General features: G+C 55.3%; 4 protein-coding genes across 4 annotated transcripts; 1 reads left to right on the forward strand and 3 right to left on the reverse strand.

Moving 5' to 3' along the window:
- Positions 1-3,900: 3,900 nt before the first annotated feature.
- LRP88_07367 (uncharacterized protein) lies at positions 3,901-8,361 on the reverse strand (the record flags this gene model as incomplete). The annotated part of the gene is made up of 4 exons (XM_083243897.1): positions 3,901-5,666; positions 5,857-6,179; positions 6,353-7,487; positions 7,686-8,361. The coding sequence occupies 4 exons, from the start codon at positions 8,359-8,361 to the stop codon at positions 3,901-3,903; spliced, it is 3,900 nt and encodes a 1,299-aa protein (XP_083100332.1).
- A 478-nt stretch (positions 8,362-8,839) lies between these two features.
- LRP88_07368 (uncharacterized protein) lies at positions 8,840-9,437 on the forward strand (the record flags this gene model as incomplete). The annotated part of the gene is made up of 2 exons (XM_083243898.1): positions 8,840-9,105; positions 9,203-9,437. 2 exons carry the CDS (start codon positions 8,840-8,842, stop codon positions 9,435-9,437), a joined length of 501 nt encoding a protein of 166 aa, XP_083100333.1.
- A 6,205-nt stretch (positions 9,438-15,642) lies between these two features.
- On the reverse strand, positions 15,643-18,683 carry LRP88_07369 (uncharacterized protein; the record flags this gene model as incomplete). The annotated part of the gene is made up of 2 exons (XM_083243899.1): positions 15,643-15,660; positions 15,798-18,683. The coding sequence occupies 2 exons, from the start codon at positions 18,681-18,683 to the stop codon at positions 15,643-15,645; spliced, it is 2,904 nt and encodes a 967-aa protein (XP_083100334.1).
- Positions 18,684-18,913: 230 nt separating this feature from the next.
- Positions 18,914-20,155, reverse strand: LRP88_07370 (uncharacterized protein; the record flags this gene model as incomplete). The annotated part of the gene is made up of 1 exon (XM_083243900.1): positions 18,914-20,155. The coding sequence occupies one exon, from the start codon at positions 20,153-20,155 to the stop codon at positions 18,914-18,916; it is 1,242 nt and encodes a 413-aa protein (XP_083100335.1).
- Between the last annotated feature and the right edge of the window lie 386 nt (positions 20,156-20,541).

The following is a 20,541-nucleotide window of genomic DNA, read 5'->3' on the forward strand; positions in this document are numbered from 1 at the left end:
ATTTTCAATTGAAATTAACTATGCCTTAATTTTCAGCCAAAGAAAGCGCTGCTGCGGCGCGTGCGTATCTCTCTTGGGCATCCACGCCACCGATAACTCGGGCGAACCCCTCACCAGGCAAATTATCGACATCTTTGGCCCCCGCAAGGGTTTAGTCTCGCGCTTAGTATATTTCGATAGTCTGGCTTTTTGTTTTTACTGGCCTTGCCGCCAGTCCCGGTACGAGTGCTTTGACTATGTACCATCGCCATCAAACGCAGCAGATGCCTTCTCCAGGTGAGAGGCATGGCCACCTCTATGTGGTCGCGAGGCATGAGGCGCTGCACTGCTGCCACTGTGCCAATGAATGGTATCGGGACAGAAATGGCCCAGTATGTCCCAATTGCCATCGAGAAACCCCAGAGACTGTATGCCTCGCATCGCCACCGCTACATCCCCGATTTGCTGACCATGGCCCAGACTTATTCTGGAAACGACATTCGTCACCATTCCTCCGTCTCCACTTACCCGTGGCTCTCTGCTCGCGGTTTTGATCCCGGAGAAGCCGATATAAATAACCAAGGCGGCGAGAATGGCACTGGCGGGGGCCTTCCATCTAGCCTCGGTCGAGGTCTACAGGATCTAACGGATCCTCTCAGCCAGTGGGTTGCCACGGTTAGTGCTACAGTTAACTCCCCAGAGGTTCATGGGATTAGACCTGGGCTCATGGAGGCCCACTTTCTGTCGAATGCTGCACCTCTAGCTTCCGGAGAAGCGCTTCAGAACTTAATTCGAAGAGTTGTTGACAAGCAAACACTGGGTTCAGAGAGCAAGGCGCTGTGTACGATCTGTGTCGATGAGATGAAGGAGGTTAATATGGCCATATCCTTACCTTGCAATCATTGGTACCATGAGGAGTGTGCCATTCCGGGGTTGAAGGAGCATAATACGTGCCCGATTTGTCGAACGCTGATCGAACAGAGCGATCAAAGCGGTGACAGCAGGAATAACGATGACAGTAGCCTTCCTCAGGAGCTAACGTCGGGACTAATCATTCTTCTACTGACTGCTTTGAGAACTTACGCATTGTCCATAATCGACCTTCTATTATCCTATTCTCAGGGCGGGTTCCCACATTTAAGAGGTCTCCGTTTGAGAGAGAGACGTTTCAACGAGATATCGTGGAATATGTTGTCACAAGAACAAGAACGCGAGCGAGATCGGTTCATGAAATCTTGGTTCAGTTATTGCAACTCGCGACTATAGCAGTACACCTCGCACTCCTTAACAAGTCATCGTACTTGTTTACTCTGTCATCGTGGCGAGCGCGCAAGACATAGTAGCTCTTCCTAGAGCAGTCGACGATCAAGAGAAGGTTCGAGCCAATGGCTCCAAGCGGACGTTCACAATCCTGTCAGCTGGCTTCGAGCTCACTTCAGAAGAAGACGAGGTACCACATCGCCACAGAATGGAAGATAGCAGTGAGATCACCACTGGCCGCACTTCAGAGCAACTGCAATTGACGCATTGGCAGATATACCGGTTCCTCCTCATTCACTAGGTCATCTATGTAAAAGGCTACGCGTCCGGTGCTTACAAATAGTCATCCAACTAGTCCAACAAACCAAAACTACTACCTATGACCCGCTAACTAGGCACAACTGCATCCCTCGTTGATCCTACTACTATGCGCAGTCGTGGCAGTAATTCAAAGAATTACAACGAAACTAGTTAATGCACGTCGCTTGGTTACCTGCATCTGGTCTATGCACGCATTTATGTCTTCATTTAGTTAAAGGAACATTGCAAAGCCCGCAGCCGTACCTTGATTTCGGCACTTTCTTCTTGCCTCTATTCCCGTCAGTCTCCACCAAGGCACGCGCTGTAGCTTGTGATCTCGCAACACCACAGCGATGGCCCTGACAGGCGTGGCAGGGACTATATTTGGTACGGCCTCGATAGATAAGCTGATGGCCCGGGTTGCTGAGGTCTTCATTGCCGGACCTATATCTCTTCCTTCCCTCACAGGCCGGACTGTAGGTCGCGATGAGGGCATCCACAAGGCAGCTTCTCCACGCCGCTTGTGACCTGTATCTCTTCCAACTTGGGTTTCCGTATAGCTGCAAAAGATAGCTATTGACGAGGGCGATGTCAAGGAGGAAAGTCCAGGCTAGAGCCTGCCAAGGGCCCCGATAAATGCGGTGATCATAACCTAGCGATGCTCTCAGTTGGTCTCCTCGGTCCACATGATTCATTTCGTCGTTATAAGTAGCAGCAAAAGAAGGAATCTCGAATTCTTTCACAGCTTTCTCACTAAAAAAACGTTGTATCGGCCGCTTCCTCTTCCGCTTGACAAGCTCGTCTCCCTTGAACACGGAAGTCAGGAAGAGCACGAGGGCATTATCTTTCCACGCGATGTGGTTGACCTACCAAGCCAAGAGACAAATTAGTAAGGGAATCACACGTAAATTAGTCTCAAGACCTCGCCTTGTGATCAACTGTTGGGGCCATTCGAAGCTCGCCAAACCGAAGAAGGTTACGGCCGGCAGTGTCATCAACTTTGAGCTGTAGGAAGGGCTTGAACATGCCACAGCTGCGGCGGGCTGTGCCTGTGGCCCCGTGCCCTAGCCGGCGAAGATGTGTGAAGAGATTCGCAGATGAGAAGAGGTTATCGATGAAGACGTGATATCTGGCTTTTGGCAGCTTATTAAGTAGGGAAATGACCACGCTTTGAGTCGGGTTGAGAGGCGTATATAGATCTCTTCGTCTCTGACTGCGTAGCTGACTAGGAAATTGGCTCTTCTTCCTTGGGTGCCGGCGCGGCTTCTTCTGAAGACCAACTGGCCCGTATCTCTTCTTCGGCTGGTGCCAAATCCACCGTAAGAAGAAGCCTTTTTGGGCCACAACCCAAGACTTGAAGCCAAGGGGCGTAGGTTTATTAGGGACCTTCGTTGTCTCGTATCACCTCCCTGTAAAGCGGGTCATACACTCATCCACAGCGATATTCGTGCCTGGGGTACATAGCTCGAGAGACACACGTTGTATGTGCTCAGACCAGTCATCCACGGCTTGGAATACCTTCGGCAGCTGTGTATCGGCGATGCTGAACGGGTTGAAGACTCGTATGTGGCGTTGAAGAAGCTGGAAGCGGCCGTGCGTAATGTATTTGCGTATACTGTGGTCAGCGCCTTGATGCCCCAGCGAAGAAGTCTCCCAATGGCGGTGGATCGTAGATTCCTTATGAATTCCTATGTAAATCAGGATGGCAAGCCATATGTATACCTCTGCAGCGGAGGTCTCATACCAGTCTCGCAGCCGGCTTGCTGGGCCTAAGTGACGACTTTGGAGCAAGCTTTGAACCCAGAAATTGGTGTAACGGACCCAGCTTTTGGCGAGGGAATAAGGTAGGAAACGCTGGAAAAGCTCTAGAGGCGTCTGGGGCAGTGGCTTGACCTCTAGGTCTCGTGAGGGCATCTCCATAGGAAGGAAGTAGGCGCCGCAGCGTGTGGTCGGGCTGAACACGGGTCTGCAGGTGAAATCGTCAGGTTGCTCACGGCGGCTATTTTCTTCTGTGATATAACTACTAGGGTCGGCGGCGTCAAGTGCCTGGCCAGGGACTAATTGGGAAGTCATAGGTCTCTTCGAAATAATTTCTATGGTGTTTTGGCTGTAATTGATTTCAAAGAGAGCTCTCGTACCCCGCTCGTACTGTACCCGTGTCATTTACGTGAAAAGGTGGATCCGGTACGCGTTGGAGGTCTTCGCGCAAGCAAGGAGATACTAACGACCCGAAATCGAAATCGATCACCAGTCACATCCTAAACATCGAACTTTGATTCTATAAATAAATGCTTTTTCACCTCGTAATCCCCCTTCATCTATATCCTACTAACACTTACTATCTCGCTTCTTAATCAGTCCTTATCCCGACCAGTCCCACGGCTCGGCTTCTCTGATCGTTGCGTCGCTCAACCGTTCCAGCCTCACCTCCGGTGCAACCATGTTGTCGGGCACCTTATTGCCTATGAAGTCCCTCTCTCGCGCCTTTGACAGGAACATGATGCCGTCCAGCGACTTACACCGCGACAGCTGCACATACAGACTGTACGGGTCACATTGCGTCAGGACGGCCTGACCGTCGATGCTCGTCGTCCTGGTTCCGCGCAGCTCGAGGGCAACCCGAGCTAACGTTTTGCTTTGGACTTTATAGTCCGTACAGGCGAAAGCCGGGGCGCATGGCAGCCTCCGCCGGCTGACGTCGTTCTTCTGCCATGGCCGCTTCCTTTGACAGTCTATTCTGATGCTGATAGGCGTTAGGAGGATCGTGCCGGGCGGCATGCCGACGAAGTGGAGATCTCTCGTCGTCTCCGACGCGAGCACGATCCCCGCCGGAGGGCCAAAGTGGAGGACGGTATTGGCGTCGACGCGATAGCCCGGGTGCGCCTTGTCGAGGATGACGTCTAGCGCCGCGTAGCTTGCTCCGTTGACCAGCTTCAGCCCTTGATGGGTGTTCTGGTTCACGACGACGGGCATGCCCGGAACGAACATGAGGATGGCGGGCACCGGGATGGCGCTGTCGTCGCCCTGGTTGAGGGTCATGACGGCTTCCTCCTCACTCGGCTCGCCGTCCTTCCACACATGCTCGGAGACGAAGATGCGCAGCGGCGCCCTCCGCTCCTTCTGGAAACAGAGGGACGCCTCGATGTTCGGGTTCCAGCGGTTTCGGTTCAGCGGCGTCACTACCGTGATGCCTGACTCCCATGGGATCTGTCTGTCCTTCCGGTAACAGGTCCTATTCAGCGACTCCAGGTCTGACTGGTCCTGCACGCCCTGGCGCACTCGCGTCAGCAGCTGCTGCAGTTGTGGATCGCCGGCGGCGCGGACTTGTTCGTCGAGCATGACCACCGTCGTGAACTTGTTCCACAACGCGCGTGCCCTGTCGTGCTGGTACCTCTGCTCGGCTGTGAACGATCGTTCTTCGTCCCAGGCGATGGTCGTGCTCGGGAGCAGGATCGATCTCTCCTGCACGGGACGGAACTGGTGAAAGTCCCCGCAGAAGAGGACGGCGGGGATCCCACCGAAGTCGCGGGCAGATCCTCGGAGCTGGCAGAGCCGTTCGTTTACGGCGTACAGGGTCCTCGCCCCCAACATGTCGACCTCGTCTACGACCAGCAACCTCTTCTCCTGCCACTCGGCGGTGGTCCGCCCGTCGATACGGAGGCTTGCCGAGCTGGATGCCGCAAAGCCGTCCGGCCCCGCTCGGCGGGACCGCGCCGCCGCGTCTTTGGAGAACCCGCATGCGGAGTGGATGGTGATCCCGTCAATGCTCGCGGCGGCCGCTCCCGACGTCGCCGTCAGCAGCTGACGGTGCGACATCCCCCTGCTCGCGAACAGCTCGGCGACGGCCTCAATGACTCGCGATTTCCCCGTGCCGCCCTCGCCGCCGACGAATTGTTGTTCATCGCGACGTACCCGATCGATTTGGCGGCATATCAGTCGGAGGGCGATGCTCTGTCTCTTGTTGTGCGTGAACGCCTCGGCCAGTTGCCTCAACGACGTCGACGGGCCGAAGTGGATGCTCGTCGAAGGACCCGCGCCCCGGGCTGAGACCCCCGATTCGGCACGCGTGAGACCTACGCCCTGCTCGCCGAGCCCGATCGGCTCACAGTGCACGGCCGAACCGTGACCTGTTGTGTCGCTGTCAGGCCGGCTTTGTATTCCCTGGATCATCCTTCATCCTTTCTCTCTCTTTCGATACATTCCTTTGCTGCGGCTTGGTGGACCTGGTCAGCTCCTGTCTTGGTATGTCTGCTCCCAGAAACGGTCCTTCTCGGACGTCCGGCACCTCCTTCGGCCCCTGCTCGTTAAATATCTCACCGCACGGCTCGTCCATTGAACGCAAGGCCACCTGGTGGAATCGACTCAGCAGCCGTATCATTCTCGAGATCTCCTTCGAGCCGGCCGTGACCTGGTTAGCTCCCATCGTCGTCCTCAAGACGTCGATGAGGCGTATTGCGTTGGCGACGCCGCCCGGCTGGAACGCCCGACCGGGCCCCTCATCACCGTCGTCCATGCCCGGGCCGATCACCCCAGAGGTGGGATCAGCGTCCCCGGACTGGGCGGCCCACCGCTTCGCATCGCGTTTCGCGTCTTCAGCTGACCGGCGAAGGAGTTGGATGTTATCCGCAAGGAAGGACATCCTCCGAGGCAGCGCCTGTTTCTGTCTTTCTCAGATGGTGTTGATATCGCCTGAAATCTCGGACGAGAACAATTCCCACGGCACAAAGATTGCGAGATGCTGGACTGCCGCCCTACCATAGCAACGTCAGCGTTTGGGCAGATATATCAAGCTATTCGCGTGCTCACTACAGACCTCATATGGTAGACCTCGCCTTCTTCACTAAAGTCCGTACTCAGGCAACCATCGAAACAGACGACAGCGTGCTCGCCGGGCCTTCGCAGTGCTTGCACCCACGTCTGCGAGAGCGGCCACGGGCCGTCAAATTGCATCTCCCCCCAGGCGCCCACGCCCTTGCTCTTCCGCTTCAGCTTGACAACGGACATATAGTCGTACAGCGACAGTCCCCGCAGCAGCAGTCCGCCGCGGTGCGGATATGCTTGCAGGAAAGAGGTCCTTTGTCCGGCCTCTTCCACGAGCACCATCTCCTCGACCTGCTCTTCCACCATCTCCATGCCGCTCTGGCGTCGCAGGTGCCGCCACCGTCGGAAGATGTGCCGGTAAAGGGAAGACGCATTTGGGAAGGTCCAGCCGTGGTTGCTTGTAAACTCGGTAGGATACCCCAGTAGGTGAGCGACGACTTCGACCTGCGACAGCGGCCGACCCGTGAAGATGCGGTTCGCAACCCTCATCAGGAACTGCCGCGTTCTGCTCTGGCCTCGTTTCACCTCCTCCGTCTGGCTCTCGGCGACCGGCTCGCCCAGGACGGGGAGCAGTTCTGCCGCCGCGGCCACCCTTTTCCACACCGGGTCCTCGACCTTGGTTGCATAATTGGTCACGTAGACTTGTGCTGTCCGTGCCTTCTCCCACGCCGACGGCTCATCCCGTTCCAAACGCTCATAGACTTGGTATGGCACGCCGTGCGACGGTACTTCCCAGCTATCCAGCTCCGCCGTATCGATGTCGATGTCGGCATACAAGGGGTTGTGCCTCTTCAGCCACACCAGCGCCTTCTCCACAACTCGGCGCCGCACCGAGAGCAGTGCCGAGAGGTCGCTCGGCACCGGCTTCTCCGGCCCCTGCCACGACACGTGGATGTCATCCATAACCTTCAGGATCGGATGTGGAAGCACCCTTGTCGCCAGCTCTTGCACGTTGTTGGGGAATACCGTGATGTGCCCCTTGACGTGCCGAGGATACCTCACCTTCTGCCGGTGCCCCTCCGGGATGCTATACTTGGTGATGAAGCCGTAACACGAGTTTAGCGCGATGAGCTTCTCCTCGACCGGCGTAAGGCCCTTCAGCTCCTCGGGAAACATGTGCTCGCATCCTAGGTTGGTGTGCAGCTGTGCGGCCGGAGACAAGGCGCCTCTCCTCGGTTGTCTCACGCAATCCGCACACCCATGAATCTTCTCCCCTACAGGGAAGCACCGGAGGCACTTGAAGGTCGATCCATCGCGCTTCTCGACAGGACTTGTCATCCACCAGTCTCACCCAACATCCTCCAGCTCTGCCCCGCTGTACTTACGGTAGCAGAGCATGCAGGTGAGGATCGGCAACGTCCTCGTCCGTCTCCGTTGCCGGAAATTTTCGTTTCTCGACTCCTCGGAAATATCAGCCACCGTCCGGAGCCCCAGACCTGCGACCAGAGACCTTCGCCCAGCCTCCAGCATTTCCGCCGATGGACGGAAATCTTGTCCCGCGAATGTCGCCATATTCGGCTGATTGTGCGCTTCCTCCTCGCTGCCCGGCCCCGCCAGACTACCCACCGACGGCCGTGGGGCTAACGGCACCCTGCGGCCTCCGTCCATCTGAACGGACCGGAATAATGCTCCAGGCCCTGCGGGCTGGTTGTTCCCCGGTCTGCCTTCTAGGCTCCTCGGCTGCCTCTTGACGCTGCCAGACTCCCTCGATTTCCGGCCCCGCTGTTGGCGAGAGCTCTTCTTCTCCCTCGCTTCTTCCTGCTGCTTTTGTGTCGCCTCCCACATGTCGGCCGACGCCCGGATACCCAGACTTGCTAGCACTGAAGTGTCTGCTGGTCCTGCCTGCGGCGGCGCTTTCCATGATCTGGCCTCCTCCAACTGCCGCTCTGCGGCCTCGAAGATGTCCGCCGACGTACGGATTCCTAGGTTGGCAAGCGCCACGTTCTCGCGGTTACGCATATCCCGCTGGCGGTTCAGCTCGTCTACGCTTTCTCCGTCCATAACGAATCGACTTCAGTAGCTCTTCCTGTGCAAACTTTCCTTGGTAATGTGCAAATCTAGCCACATCCTCCAGTCAAATACCCCCGTCTGCTCCCCGATTTCCAGCCCATGGGCCTTGCCCTTGCGGAAACCAAGAACCCCCCGTCCCAACATCTTCATCCAACCACTACTACATCTTCTGCCACGGCGGCTCCTTGGAATTCAGTCTACCCATGATCGTGGGAGTCGACTTGACCGCCTTGAAACGATGGTGATGTCTCTCGATGGTTTCAGCAGCAGCTTTTCTCTCCTACTCCGCGAATAGATTAAAAGAGGGCAGTGGAGTTTCTTCCTCTGACACCACATCCGTTACAGCATCTGGAACGCAGCAGAAGTGGTGGTATGTGGCTAATCTGGGATGAGTTCCTATATGACTTCCTTCTGGTCGCCCGGTTCCTGTATCACCTCACCTGTTCCTGTGCTTCCGTCTATCTTCGTCATGTCTCGACCGACTACCTTCTCGAATACCATCCATCTGCGTGACTTTGTTGACGCCATCACAGACGATCCGACTCGGGAAAATGCTCCCAACTACGTCGGGATCCAGACCGACCTCAACATCTTCGAGGAGGACGGCTTCTGCAGCTCGCACGATGACATTAACCCCATTCACACCCGCATCCACGCATATCTGACACGAGAAGAGCGGGAGCTATACACCCCTAATACCTTTTTCTACGCCCATGGCCGCTTCTCTGCGGCCCAGTCCCATAGTGGCGTCCTACACATTAGTGTTCAGGCCCTCAGCCTAATGAGGCTCGTCCGAGTTGCCGGTTGATCTCGCTCTTACTGGTCTTCCCAGACACCCTGGTGATGTGTCCGACTCCGACTCCGATGAGTACCGTCGATACCTACCGGGGCGGTGGCGCCCCATGGTGACCGTTGTCGGGTCGGTCCCGTCTACAGGCGACAGGGCCGGTGACCCCGTCCGAGCCTCGCCGCTTTACCGTCGAAACAGCCGTCTACTACTCTTCAAAGTCCGCACCGGTGGCGTTCTCCGTGGCCTGCTTCTTGGAAAGCACGAAGCGCTGGCATAGAGTCAAGACGCCTACGGCAGGGGCCCCCTTGAGCATCACGGCCAAGATTGCTGGTCGCACCACCGACACCAACCAGCTGGCCCTCCGTGTCCTCGACTTGGACTGCCTCCCGAGGCCGGCCCCCGTCCCCACGCCCACGCCGTCCTCTACTCCGACTTCAAAGCGGTCCCTCCGCTGGGATGGTCGAGCCACTCCGTCCACCCCTTCTAAGAGGCGACGAGGCTCCGAGAGCGCCAGCGCCGCAGGGCCTTCCTACGAGAGTCAGCTCCCACAATCCACAGAGGATCGCTCTCATCTATCGAGTGCCGGAGAAAGCGCAAATCTGTCTGCCAATCCCCCGTCTATTCAAATCTGTGACCCAACCATGCAGTTTGACTCTCCCCTGCTATTTGTACGTCTTCATGCACACACACTCTTATGTCTCTTCCAATCCGCTCTCTGGTGATCTTTTCCACAGCGCCCTACCGCCTTGCATCGACCGCACTTTTTGATCTGTTCACTCGTTCCACATACCGCGCAACACGTGCCTCCAACCTCCGCCTCGCGCCCCGCTCTAGCCTCAAACATCTCTCCTTGGATGGCTTGCCGCGTCTCGATTTCGCATTCGGCACTCCCGCATACGCCACTGACGATAACCGCTATGTGGGGATCGCCCCCTTTGCGAAGATAGGACATTAGTGTCTGCAGAACAGATGTGATGGCGATCCGCAGCTGACGCAAAAGGGATTAGACGCCGCGTGACAAGCGGCCTCGTGCTCTTTCATAAGAGGCAACATCGCTTGCCGAAAACGGTCGGCGAAGGAGGATTCTTAACGGACTTTGGATAGGGGGGCGATCAGGCTATCTGGGACCGGATGATTGAAATTCAGCCCCTCGACTACCTTGTCGCGAAGGAACTGGAACCGAACTGGGCGCGTCGCCATGTTTATAGCTCGTGATAGTATAGCCTCTGTAACTCTAGCTATCGTCAAATGGATTGAACGCAAATCTTATAATTATAAGCCTCTTGGGGGGAGCGTTTATCTTAAGATCACCGCCTTCCATGGGCTCGTTTTAGAGTTTTCGGGCATGTTTCACGAGGATCTGATGCACGTTTCAGCCCGACACCATTGACAAGATGTGGCTGGTAGTCGACTGAGGGCACCAAAAAGCTGGTTTCCCGTTCAGGTTGCATCAATATATATATATATATATATATATATAGTTTGCAATCATCCGCTAAAAATAATATTCCACACCCAAATTTCATCTTCGATTTCGTTCCTCAAGGCTCCTTCTCGGCAACGCGCTTGCGGGTTGCGTCTCCTGCTTGCACAGCTAGCTGTGCCTATATGAGGTCCCCCGCGCACAGAGTGCAAGGAGTTCGTCTGCGCGTACTCCTACCTGTGCTTGATATTTTCGTTTGATGAGGTCGTGGTAAGTAGGTTGGCTAGGCGGGCGTGTCCGACTCGCCAGAGGGTGAGCCTCATCAAGCGATTTGAGCCGCGTGGAGAACCTGAGTCGCCTTGCTTCGAGTGGCTGATCAACCGGCGGTATCCCGCTTTCTCGGTGGAGACCAACGATTGGTGTTGTCCTCCAGACGGAAAGCATGGCTCTCATGGCCTGGTTCATGGCTTTCGTCATTCTTTGTAAGAGATGGTGATTACTTGATGGCACGTCCTTGGCAGGCCGGCTCCACCGCGGCCTGGTCCGGCCCGGGTACCACGCCTCGGAGCCGTGGAGCAGCACTGGCTCGACGCATGCTCTGACGGCACCTCGCACGGCGCTCGGGAGAGGACCGTGTATCGTGTTGGCCAGTCCTCGCAGGTGGTAGGCGACAGAGCAACCCCGCATCTCGACGTCCGGTGCTGTCCTTCATGCACGACCGACAATCCCCCAGGATGCTGTCCTAGTCAACAACTCGGACGTATCGTGCTTGCCAGTGCTGGCAGAAGCTCGTCGCCTCCCCCAAATCAACAACGGAATTCCCGAAACTTCACTGCCTAGTTTGAGCGAAATAGCTGCTGGTGTTCTTGGTCTCTTCGAATGGCCAGAGTATGTCCCACAGCGCATCCTAGACCTACTCGCGAAGAAATCTAAAGTGAAGGGGGTTAAACCACTCCCTCAAGACTTTGTTGACTCGCAAGGTCTACTCTGCTGCCCGCTATGCCCTAGAATCAAGGAGTTCGCACGTTTGACGTATTTTACGAAGCACTTATGGAAACATTAGATTAGCAGCAGTGCCATCCCCTATCAGTAATGCCAGTCTTCCCCTTGTCTTCTTCAGCTCAGCCCATGTTCTATAAATACAAGCCTCGTTTTCAGTACCTGCCAGTAGTCGATGCGGCCTGGCTCGCCTCGAAAATGCGCGCGTCTCTAAGTACAGGCACTGGATGCTGCTTCTTGGAAGTAAAGCAGGTACCAGAAACAGGAAGCAAATCGTAAGCGCGCGCCTGCGGAGGTTGCCAGCCAACGTAGCGTGAATAGACGGGGATATAAACGACGCCCGCCCCAGCGTGAATCAGGGCTAAGTGATTACAGGGACAAATCTCAACTAGCAAGGCGAATGAGGTGTAATTGAACAGACATCCACCTGCTATGCGACATGGCTGACCCGATAGATGTCGACGACCCAACAGCGGAGGGCATCGCGCTGGAACTCGCCCAGCTTTCATCTGGTGATTGGGTACCCCCACGGGGCCAAGCCGGAGGGAGTTCTTCTCACTCTTCTCACCACGTGTTACCCTGCGCAGCAGATGCTGCCACTTTTTTCTTACGTCGCCGCTGTCCCAGGAGCCGATATCTGGACTGGGTTGAGAAAACACTTGAGCAAAGGGGCAAGCGACAAGAGGACCGTGTGATTCGCCTAAGTCAGAGGCTTATTGGACAGCATCCATCGGATGCCTTCACCAAGAACTTTGAGAGCACACTAGGTAGCTGGATTTCGCTCCTCAGCACCACCACACTCCCAAAAGGGATCACCAGCTCGGATCCTCGGATCACTACAGCGTTAAGAGAGGTAGATTCCTACATATGCGGAAGTCGGGAGGGGCACTTGATGCGGAGGCTGGCTTATATCCAGTTACTGCGGCTGTTTACTCGTATCGAAGGCGTCATAAGGGCGGAGAGGAAGAGAGGGGAATTCTTTGGGGCAGCTGGCTATCAAGACGCAAGCGTTGCAATGAACATTTACATCACCGCTCAGGAACCCCATGCTGACCTGAATCGACTGAGACGGCAACTTAAGGAACGCAAGCGAACCGCGAGGAGATGGGCAGAACTGTCAAAGCCGTGTCCTCTTTTTGTTCTTGTGCATTCCAAGGCATCTGATCCTATCGTGTAAGTGGATGGCACCACTGTCAAGTGGAGTGCTGACTTTCAAAAAGACGGAACTTTCGAAGGCTAGACGGCTTGGCCTTGAGATTGGTAGCTAAAAGAGCCTTGTATGAATGCCCAGGTCAGCTTATTCGCACCTGTGCACGTCTTTCAGGGCAAGTGGAGGCGGCTGTTGAATCAGGCTGTGGGTTTGACCTCCTGACTCCCGGTTTGGCGGCCAAGATGGAGGGTTTACAGATAATTTCGGTTGATTCATAAGCACGCTTATAATGTAGACACTCCGAGATGAGTTGGAGGATAGGTTAAACTGTATCCCCCGCGAGTGGCTTCGTGTGGCTGTGAAGTTTCGTGTCACTCATTTAGGCCGTCAAGGCGTTTCGTGTCCCCTGAGGCTGGTTCGTAGGTCTGCGGCGTTCTGTGTCTCTAGTCCACGTGGCTGTACCGTTTCGTGTCGCCTAACGCACCACAGCTTGTGTGTCGCCTTACAGCCACCGAGGCTTGGCACTTGTTTCATCCCATAACACAAGCGACTACCCCAGGTTCTGGTTCTCGACCAGCATTCTGATTACCGTTACGGTCCCCATTTTTTGTCCCCAGATTCATATCTGGGTCATATCTGCCGTATATAACTCCTAATTCGACCGCATACCGACAACGCTGTTAAGAAACCCAACACACAAGCTCCTTGTCTTTTACATTGCTGATCACGATGGATAATAAAGCCACGACCACACACTCGCTCGGAGTGTAAACACGTTCTTCATATGACATCATGGTTCTCCAGGCTCGTGAAAGTCCAGCACTTAGACCAGCCATATTTAACTGGCTCTTCCTAGCCGGTTTTGTTTTATTCCCAGGAACGTTTACTTCGCTGAGTCATGCCAGCCTCTTGAGTCAGTCCCAGGCCGGACGAACCGTCCAGGGTGTTGTGCGTAATACGCCTCTCCCCGTTGTGGGCATTCTCTGCTGCACTCTAGGCATCGCCGGCATCGTATGGATTTCATGGGGCCTGCGGAGCAACTATGTGTGGCTGAGAGACCGGATGCTCGTGTGAGTTATCAACACCACGCCCCAGTGAACCCACTAACAACTCTCAGGCCTGAACTGCTCAACTCGGCGGTGGCTCTTCTGACAAGTCTGATTAACGTCTACACTGCACATGATGGAGAATGGTCAGTGACCGCTATAGTCACGGTCTGTATTGTTGGCAGTTGGGGTGCGCTTATGGGAGCACTGCTTGGTACTGCGAGTTCTGGCTCTTGAAAAAGCTAAGGCAAGAAACGCAGTTGCAGTAACACTATAGATAAAGTGTAACATTGGATGAAACATCGACGGCAAGATAAAATGCCATGTGACCGAGACCGAAGGAGGCATAGTCCAGATACCTTGCTCGTCACCGCAGAGGGGAGTGGTAGTTGTGGCTCGGGCTGCGACCATCTCTCGAATTCTGCGCATGCCATCGGGCCACGGCCTTGGATCCCTGGCAAACTTATGCTTCAACCCGCTAAACCGGGCTCGATTACGAATAACTATCAGTGGCAAAGGTTGTAGAAGAGAGTGAGGAGGTCAAGCTGCTATGGAGCTGCGTGCAGGTAGGTAATGAGATGTGACGGTCTTGATTCTTGCCCTACTTGCTTTGTATGCGTTTTCCCTTCCCTTACATTGCTCTCTCAGGCCGATGCCTCGGGCTTCCGCCGGCCTCCGTCGGCCTCCGCAGCCCAATTGGCAGCCCAGATATTTCCTGATTGGGAGGCCCATGACAATAACACTATGTGCCCTTGTCCCATTAGCTTCTGTTATCTCAATGCAGAAGCACTTGAACCATCCATCTATAGAGCACCCCGTTCAAGGTCGGCGTAACGACAAACCGGCTTTCCTGTTGGTGACACAATGCCCAGCAGGCGAGTATTTAAAGGCCGGTCACCCCCTTCTCCAAGTCAACTCGTTCTTTACTCATTCATCTCACTCCTTCTCTGACATCACCATGGACTCATCTGTGTCGTGTGCTTGCCAGCAAGACTCCAACTTTGTCTTACTTAACGTGTAAGACCTTATTCTTAAGCTATGACAGGCCTTTGTTATAAGTCGTTGTGCTCGCTGCGACGCCTTTCTAAGACCCCGAGGCATCAGTTGCCATCGCCGTCGCCAAAAGCGCCAGCATGCGGGACGTTCGAAGCCCACTCGGTACAACGACAAGTATATTTCAAAGTCTCCATCAAACACAAACACCGAGCCCACCTTACCTACCAACAGAGGAGGTGATGCCTCCTAATCCCACGGTGATACTCCCAGGTTTTTTATATCGACGAGATTCTCTACGAGATTCTCAAGGGGATTCTCGATGGGATTCCCTCTGTCAAGGTGGATGAAATCGACCTAACCCAGTGCGAGGGGAGCGAGGGTATTGAGAAAGCCGTTGACTCAGCGATACTAGTCGAGATGACGCCGCGTGAGATGCGGGATGAGTAAGGCATAGATGGAGAGTGGAGGGATGGATATGATAGACATTCTTAATTAGTCGGTAGCAAATAGTATAACATCTTGCCAATTCCATTCTTGACGTCGTGTGAAATGTTGCTGTGCATAGGGTAGGTGGAAGTGCTCTAACGCACGGGTCACTCACCTAGTCAATTAGGTGAGTGGCCCGTGTGTTGAAGGATCCCCATGAAACATTAGGGGATAATCTAGTCATCAACCAACCACTTCAAGGTACGACATTAGCTTATTCTCATCCAAGCTATCCCAGTTAACTTTATGTCCGTCCCAAGCAAGCCGCACGCTCCGTGATTCTTCCACGGCTTGTTGGAAAGCCACACCCGCTTTTAATAGAGCCTTCGAGACGTGATTGTCAAGTAAGGAAGCAAGACTGCTCAGCTCATCCTCACTAAGGTCAATACACCGCGTCGGACTGATATTGAAGGGTTCTGTGTAGCGATGAAGAAATGGTAAGATCCCTTCGTTGCGATCCCATATCGCTATCCACTGCTTGCCTCTTGTGTAATGGTAGTCGTAATTCCGCCGAGTCCAACGTGCTCGTTCGCAGACTTGCTTGATAAAGGTAGGGTCAGTTCGCATCTGGCCTTTCCGATGGGCTTCCACCTCCTTGACGAGGCTGAATTGGCTTTGGCGCAAAAGGTAGTTGCAGAGAATATCCATAGAAGCATATTTGTGTACAAGCAAGACCCGATGCTGGATACGAGAGATGGGATCCTCACCGGGTAAGGGCACGTCCTCTCGCAGACGAGGCCATGCATTCCAAGACTGGACCATCGAGTGGAACTGTTGAATGGCGATGCGGCTTGACATGGCACAGGCAAGTCTCAAGACCCGCTCGGTGGGTAGCTGATCGGCGCGGAGCGTGGGAACTTTGCAGAGCAGGTTCTCGGCTCTGAACTTGTCCACAAGCTTCTGCAAGCTTTCAAGCGTTACTCGAGGCGTATCCACAGATTCCCTGTCGTTGTTCACGCGCTTGCTCTGGCGAAGCACTGCGTCGGCCATTTTCCCTTTCATCCTTTTGCTCGCCGGTGCTGCTGATGGTTTTGTGGCTAGCCTCTTGGGCGACTTGGGCGCCTCCGACACCAAAGGCGTTTGAGCTTCTGGCTGCTCGGGCGGTGGGTCTGGAGTTGATGGTAGAGGCGTTCGAGTTAAGTTGGGGGGCGGGACGTGAGTGACAGTATCGTCCAGTACGCCACACTTGACGCACTGGCGCAGCGCCATAGATTTGAGGCAATCTCCACGCTGTAAGTGGTTCATGGACATGGCGATGTTGAAGGTCATGTTGACGACCATATGATACTGGCTGCGCCCAGGGATCATGAGGTCGCCAGGCCCTTGAACCTTGATCTCAAAATCGATACCTTCTCTCTCAAGTGTCAAAGGGGATATCAACAGAGACTGATGTCCGACACGTTGACTGCACCCATTGCAGTCCCAGTTCTTGGCGACAAAGGCCTCAAATTTCTTTGTGTGATGCGTCTCAATGGCAGTCCAGAGTTTGACTCCCTCCAGCACCAGGTTGGCAGAACGCAGGCCGCAGGGCGATTCATCCTCAGAGCAATTATAGTCTTCGATATGGAACCGGTTCGCGGATTTATCTCCGCCAATGTGCCAGTATGGACGGTGCAGGTCGAGGAGTTTCGGGTTGTCTAGTATCATTGCTCCTGGATTTAGCAGATCCCCGTATGGAAGATCCAGATGGCCGGTAAAGTATGGAACAATGCCCTCTGGAGGGTTGTCGAAGTAGTCGTCAAGCCACTTCCTGGCCTCCTCCTTGGCCGGTATTACCACCTTGTCTGGAAAGTCCGGGAATGCGAAGTGGGATCGACGTTTCGAGATATAGGCACGCATGTAGCCCTCGCCTTTTGGCCCGGGCACGAATCTATTGGCGGTGAATTGCCAGTCGGGTTTTGGCGCACTTAACCCGGCTTTTACCGCGGCTTTGATTAAATCTAGGTCGATGGGCAGGTTGGGAACCGAAATCTTGTGCATAGAATCGTCCCGTTTGATGATCCTCTCGAGTGCTTCGACCAGTCTTTCTCCCATGTCGGCTTCTGATAAGGCGAATTGGGGCGGCGAGTCTGGCACTGAGGAGTCTGGCGATGTGAGGTGCGTATCCGGGGTGGTGGCGCGGGATGTGTCCTCGGCCATGTCGCTGCCTTGAGAGTTTGGCGTGGTTGGGAGCCGCATGGTTCTTTCGGGCGTAGCGCCATTGAACGGCGATTGCATGTTGACCTGTGCGCCGGCACCTTGGCTAGTTGGGTTCGCGGTCGTGGGATGTGTTTGCGGGTTGGTCTCGGACCTGTCGCTGCCCGTGTCGTCCTCCGGGGCTGGGGGCCGTGCCGACCGGTCATTAGCGGCGGTAGACTCGGCGTTGCCTTCTCCCTGAGCCACATTGGAGCTGCCCATGACCACGTCCTCGTCCTCCGGACCGCTCGCTTCTGCCTCTGGCGTGTTCGTGGCCGGGATGCCCCCTTGGTCGTTGGCTGTGGCCTGCCTGGATGCGGATTGTGGCGATCTCGGCTCGTCGGCCGGGTGGGCACCCTGCTGGTCGCCATCGGTCATGACCGTGTCTGCATCACCATTCTCTGGTTCGTGCTCTTGCTCGCCTAACGTGGTTGCGTGTTGGTCCCCGCCGCCGCCGCCGCTCTTGGGTTGGCGGTCTGCCTCTGGGATGTCGTGCTGGCCATCGGCCGCGGCAGCCTGCATGGGTGCGGATCGGGAAGCACTGGCCGCGGGGGCCGCCGCGTCAGTGCCCCCAGGTGGTGATGGTGACATCTGCTCGCAGTCTCGCATGGATGTGTCTTTGTCTTTATCAGAGCCATCGCTTGATGGATCTCCGGTGGCCTCAATGCCGGTGGCCTCAATGCTGGTGGCCGAGTTGTCGCCGTGGGCGTTTGCTGGGGCCTGGTCCTCCGCGTCGCTGATAGCCTCTGGGCTGGTGGCTGCGATAATCTGCGTGCTCGGTTTGGAGGCGGCGTGACTCTCGGCGCTTGCTAGAACTGCCTGCTCGTGGGAACCGCGCTCAGAAGGGCCAGCTGGCGTCCCGCCTTGCCGCGCTTCTTCTCGCTCTGGATCCCTCCGTCCTTGACCCAAGGCATCATGCTCGGCGTGAGGTGACTCTTCTGGCACCTGTGATAAGGCAGTGATGATTTCTTTCGCAAGAGCTCCAAGCGCGGCCATCTCTTCCCTTGCCTCGCCCAAGGCGGGGGTAATCCATGGTGGCGGCCCATCGACGTCTTTTCTTCGAGGTTTGCCACGAGCCGCGAGTCGCGTACTTGATCTCGGCCCACTTGTCTGCGGCTCGATGACTGTCTCAATCCGAGTAAGCAGTTTCACTACTTTCTCGATTCCAGAAGCAATCAGATTTTCTATTCGACGGGCTCGAGCATGGAGCGCGGCGAGATCTGGTGCTGGAGTGCCGGGCTCAGTCATGTTGGCGGATGTGCGAGGTTACTTCTGAGGGGCAACGAGTGAACGAGGCGCGGCTCCATGACAGGCTTAAGTATTACACTTCCGAGACTTTTCCGAGCAGAGGCACCCTGGTCAATGCACCTGGTCGGCACTCCGCGATATGGAGCATCGGGCCCACTCTCGGTCTAAGGTTTCAAGCGACGGTCGTGCATGAAACAGAGTTCTATTTATGTCCTGTTGGAACGTACATTCTACATGCCTCCGTTCCGGCGTAAGACATCCTCCATCTCCTGCGCCATGTTCCTCTTGCGTCGACTCTCATTTATTGCCTCTCTTGCCGCCGCTTGCTTCTCCTTCTGGCAATCCTCTAGCTCCTCTTGGAGCTTCCGCACTTCTTCCTCGCTTTTCTTTATGAGTTCCGCAAGTTTTTGTTGCTCTGCCTTTTGACGCTTTATCCTCTCCTCTATGATCTTTTCTTCCTTCTCAGCCTCTCTTTGGCGTACCTCGGCGGCCTTCACCCTTTCATCCATTTTTCCAAATGCACCATCAACCTTCGCCGTAACCTCTGTTGCGATGTCTTGTCGTTCAAGTGTGTCTTGCTGCTGTTGGCGTCTCTGTTCTTCTCTTTGGCCAGGGGAGTCTGGTTGCTGAGGAGCACCACAAACGTCATCGCCGTCGTCGCGAGCGCCTACGCCGCTGCTTCTAGGACCAGGGGCCACCATCGCAGTTTCGCTAGAAATGAAAGCTCCAGATGAAACGCGGCCGCCGTCACCGTCTTTGGCCGAGTCGGCGTCGAGGCTGGCATTCAGGGAACGACTTGGGGGGCTATGGACCGATGAAGGCTCTGCTGGGGGAGTGGTTATTGCTGGAGAGTCGAGGCAAATTGGCCTTCCTTGACTCTGGCCCGGACCTTGTCCCATCTCAGTCGCCACGGATTCGGATGCCTTTTGGTTGTGTCCGGTTTTCTGCCTCTTGGCTGTCCTCTCATCCCCGCCCTCCTCACTTCCAGGCTGGTCGCGTTTGCAACTGATATGCGCCAGACTATTAGGTCGCACCGCTTCTTCGCATCGGCCATTCTGTCGTCTCCGTCTCTGTCTCCGCCCCTTCCTCAAAATGCCTGGTTGTCGACGGGCACTGCGAACCGCATGTTTACCAACCATGGGAAGCGATCTGTAGCCGTGTTCGAAGCTGAATTCGGAGCCGTCGTCGTTATCCTCATCGTCGTTTGTTGAACTAGCAGCCACCGCAGCTTCGCTAGAGTCAAGATCCTCACGTAAATTGCTGTCCTCGTAGTCCTTGGGCGGGTCGGCGTCCCTTACATCGCTTGCTGGCACCGCTCCACCCTGAGCGATGTCCCCTTCCAGCTGGAGAGTCGATGCGGGCGAATTGTAGCCGCCGTTGCCGCCGTCCTCGGCCGGATTGGCATCGAGATTGACGGTGTGTTTAGGGGCGCCATTCGATACATAGATAGTTGAACCATCTCGTACTTCCATCTCGAGAGTCGCTGCGGGTGTCAATAATCCACGGACTGAGATTGCTGCTGGCGGGGCGTGACCCCTTGATCCTGCTTCTGATGACATTTGGTTTGCTGGTTTCACAAGGTCTTGATCCCAGTGCATGCTATGTTCAGCCTCTCGATGAGAGGATGGTGGACGGGCCTCGCAAAATGCAGTGCTACCGCCGGGTGCAGGGGAAAGCGACTGTCTGGGAGAGTGAGCCTGAGAAGATTCTGAGTTGAGCAGGAAGCTGAAACTCAACCTTTTCTCGATAACTGGCTGAGGTTGATTTTGTGGTTGAACCCCTGATTCTGCCTCTGATGGCATTTGGTTTGCTGGTTCCCCATGGCCTTTGTCCCAGTGTATGCCATGTTCAGTCTCTC

The sequence above is a fragment of the Fusarium phalaenopsidis genome (genome assembly GCF_050370095.1).
Source record: "Fusarium phalaenopsidis strain FUZ10S chromosome Unknown contig_32300, whole genome shotgun sequence".
Classification (NCBI taxonomy): domain Eukaryota; kingdom Fungi; phylum Ascomycota; class Sordariomycetes; order Hypocreales; family Nectriaceae; genus Fusarium; species Fusarium phalaenopsidis.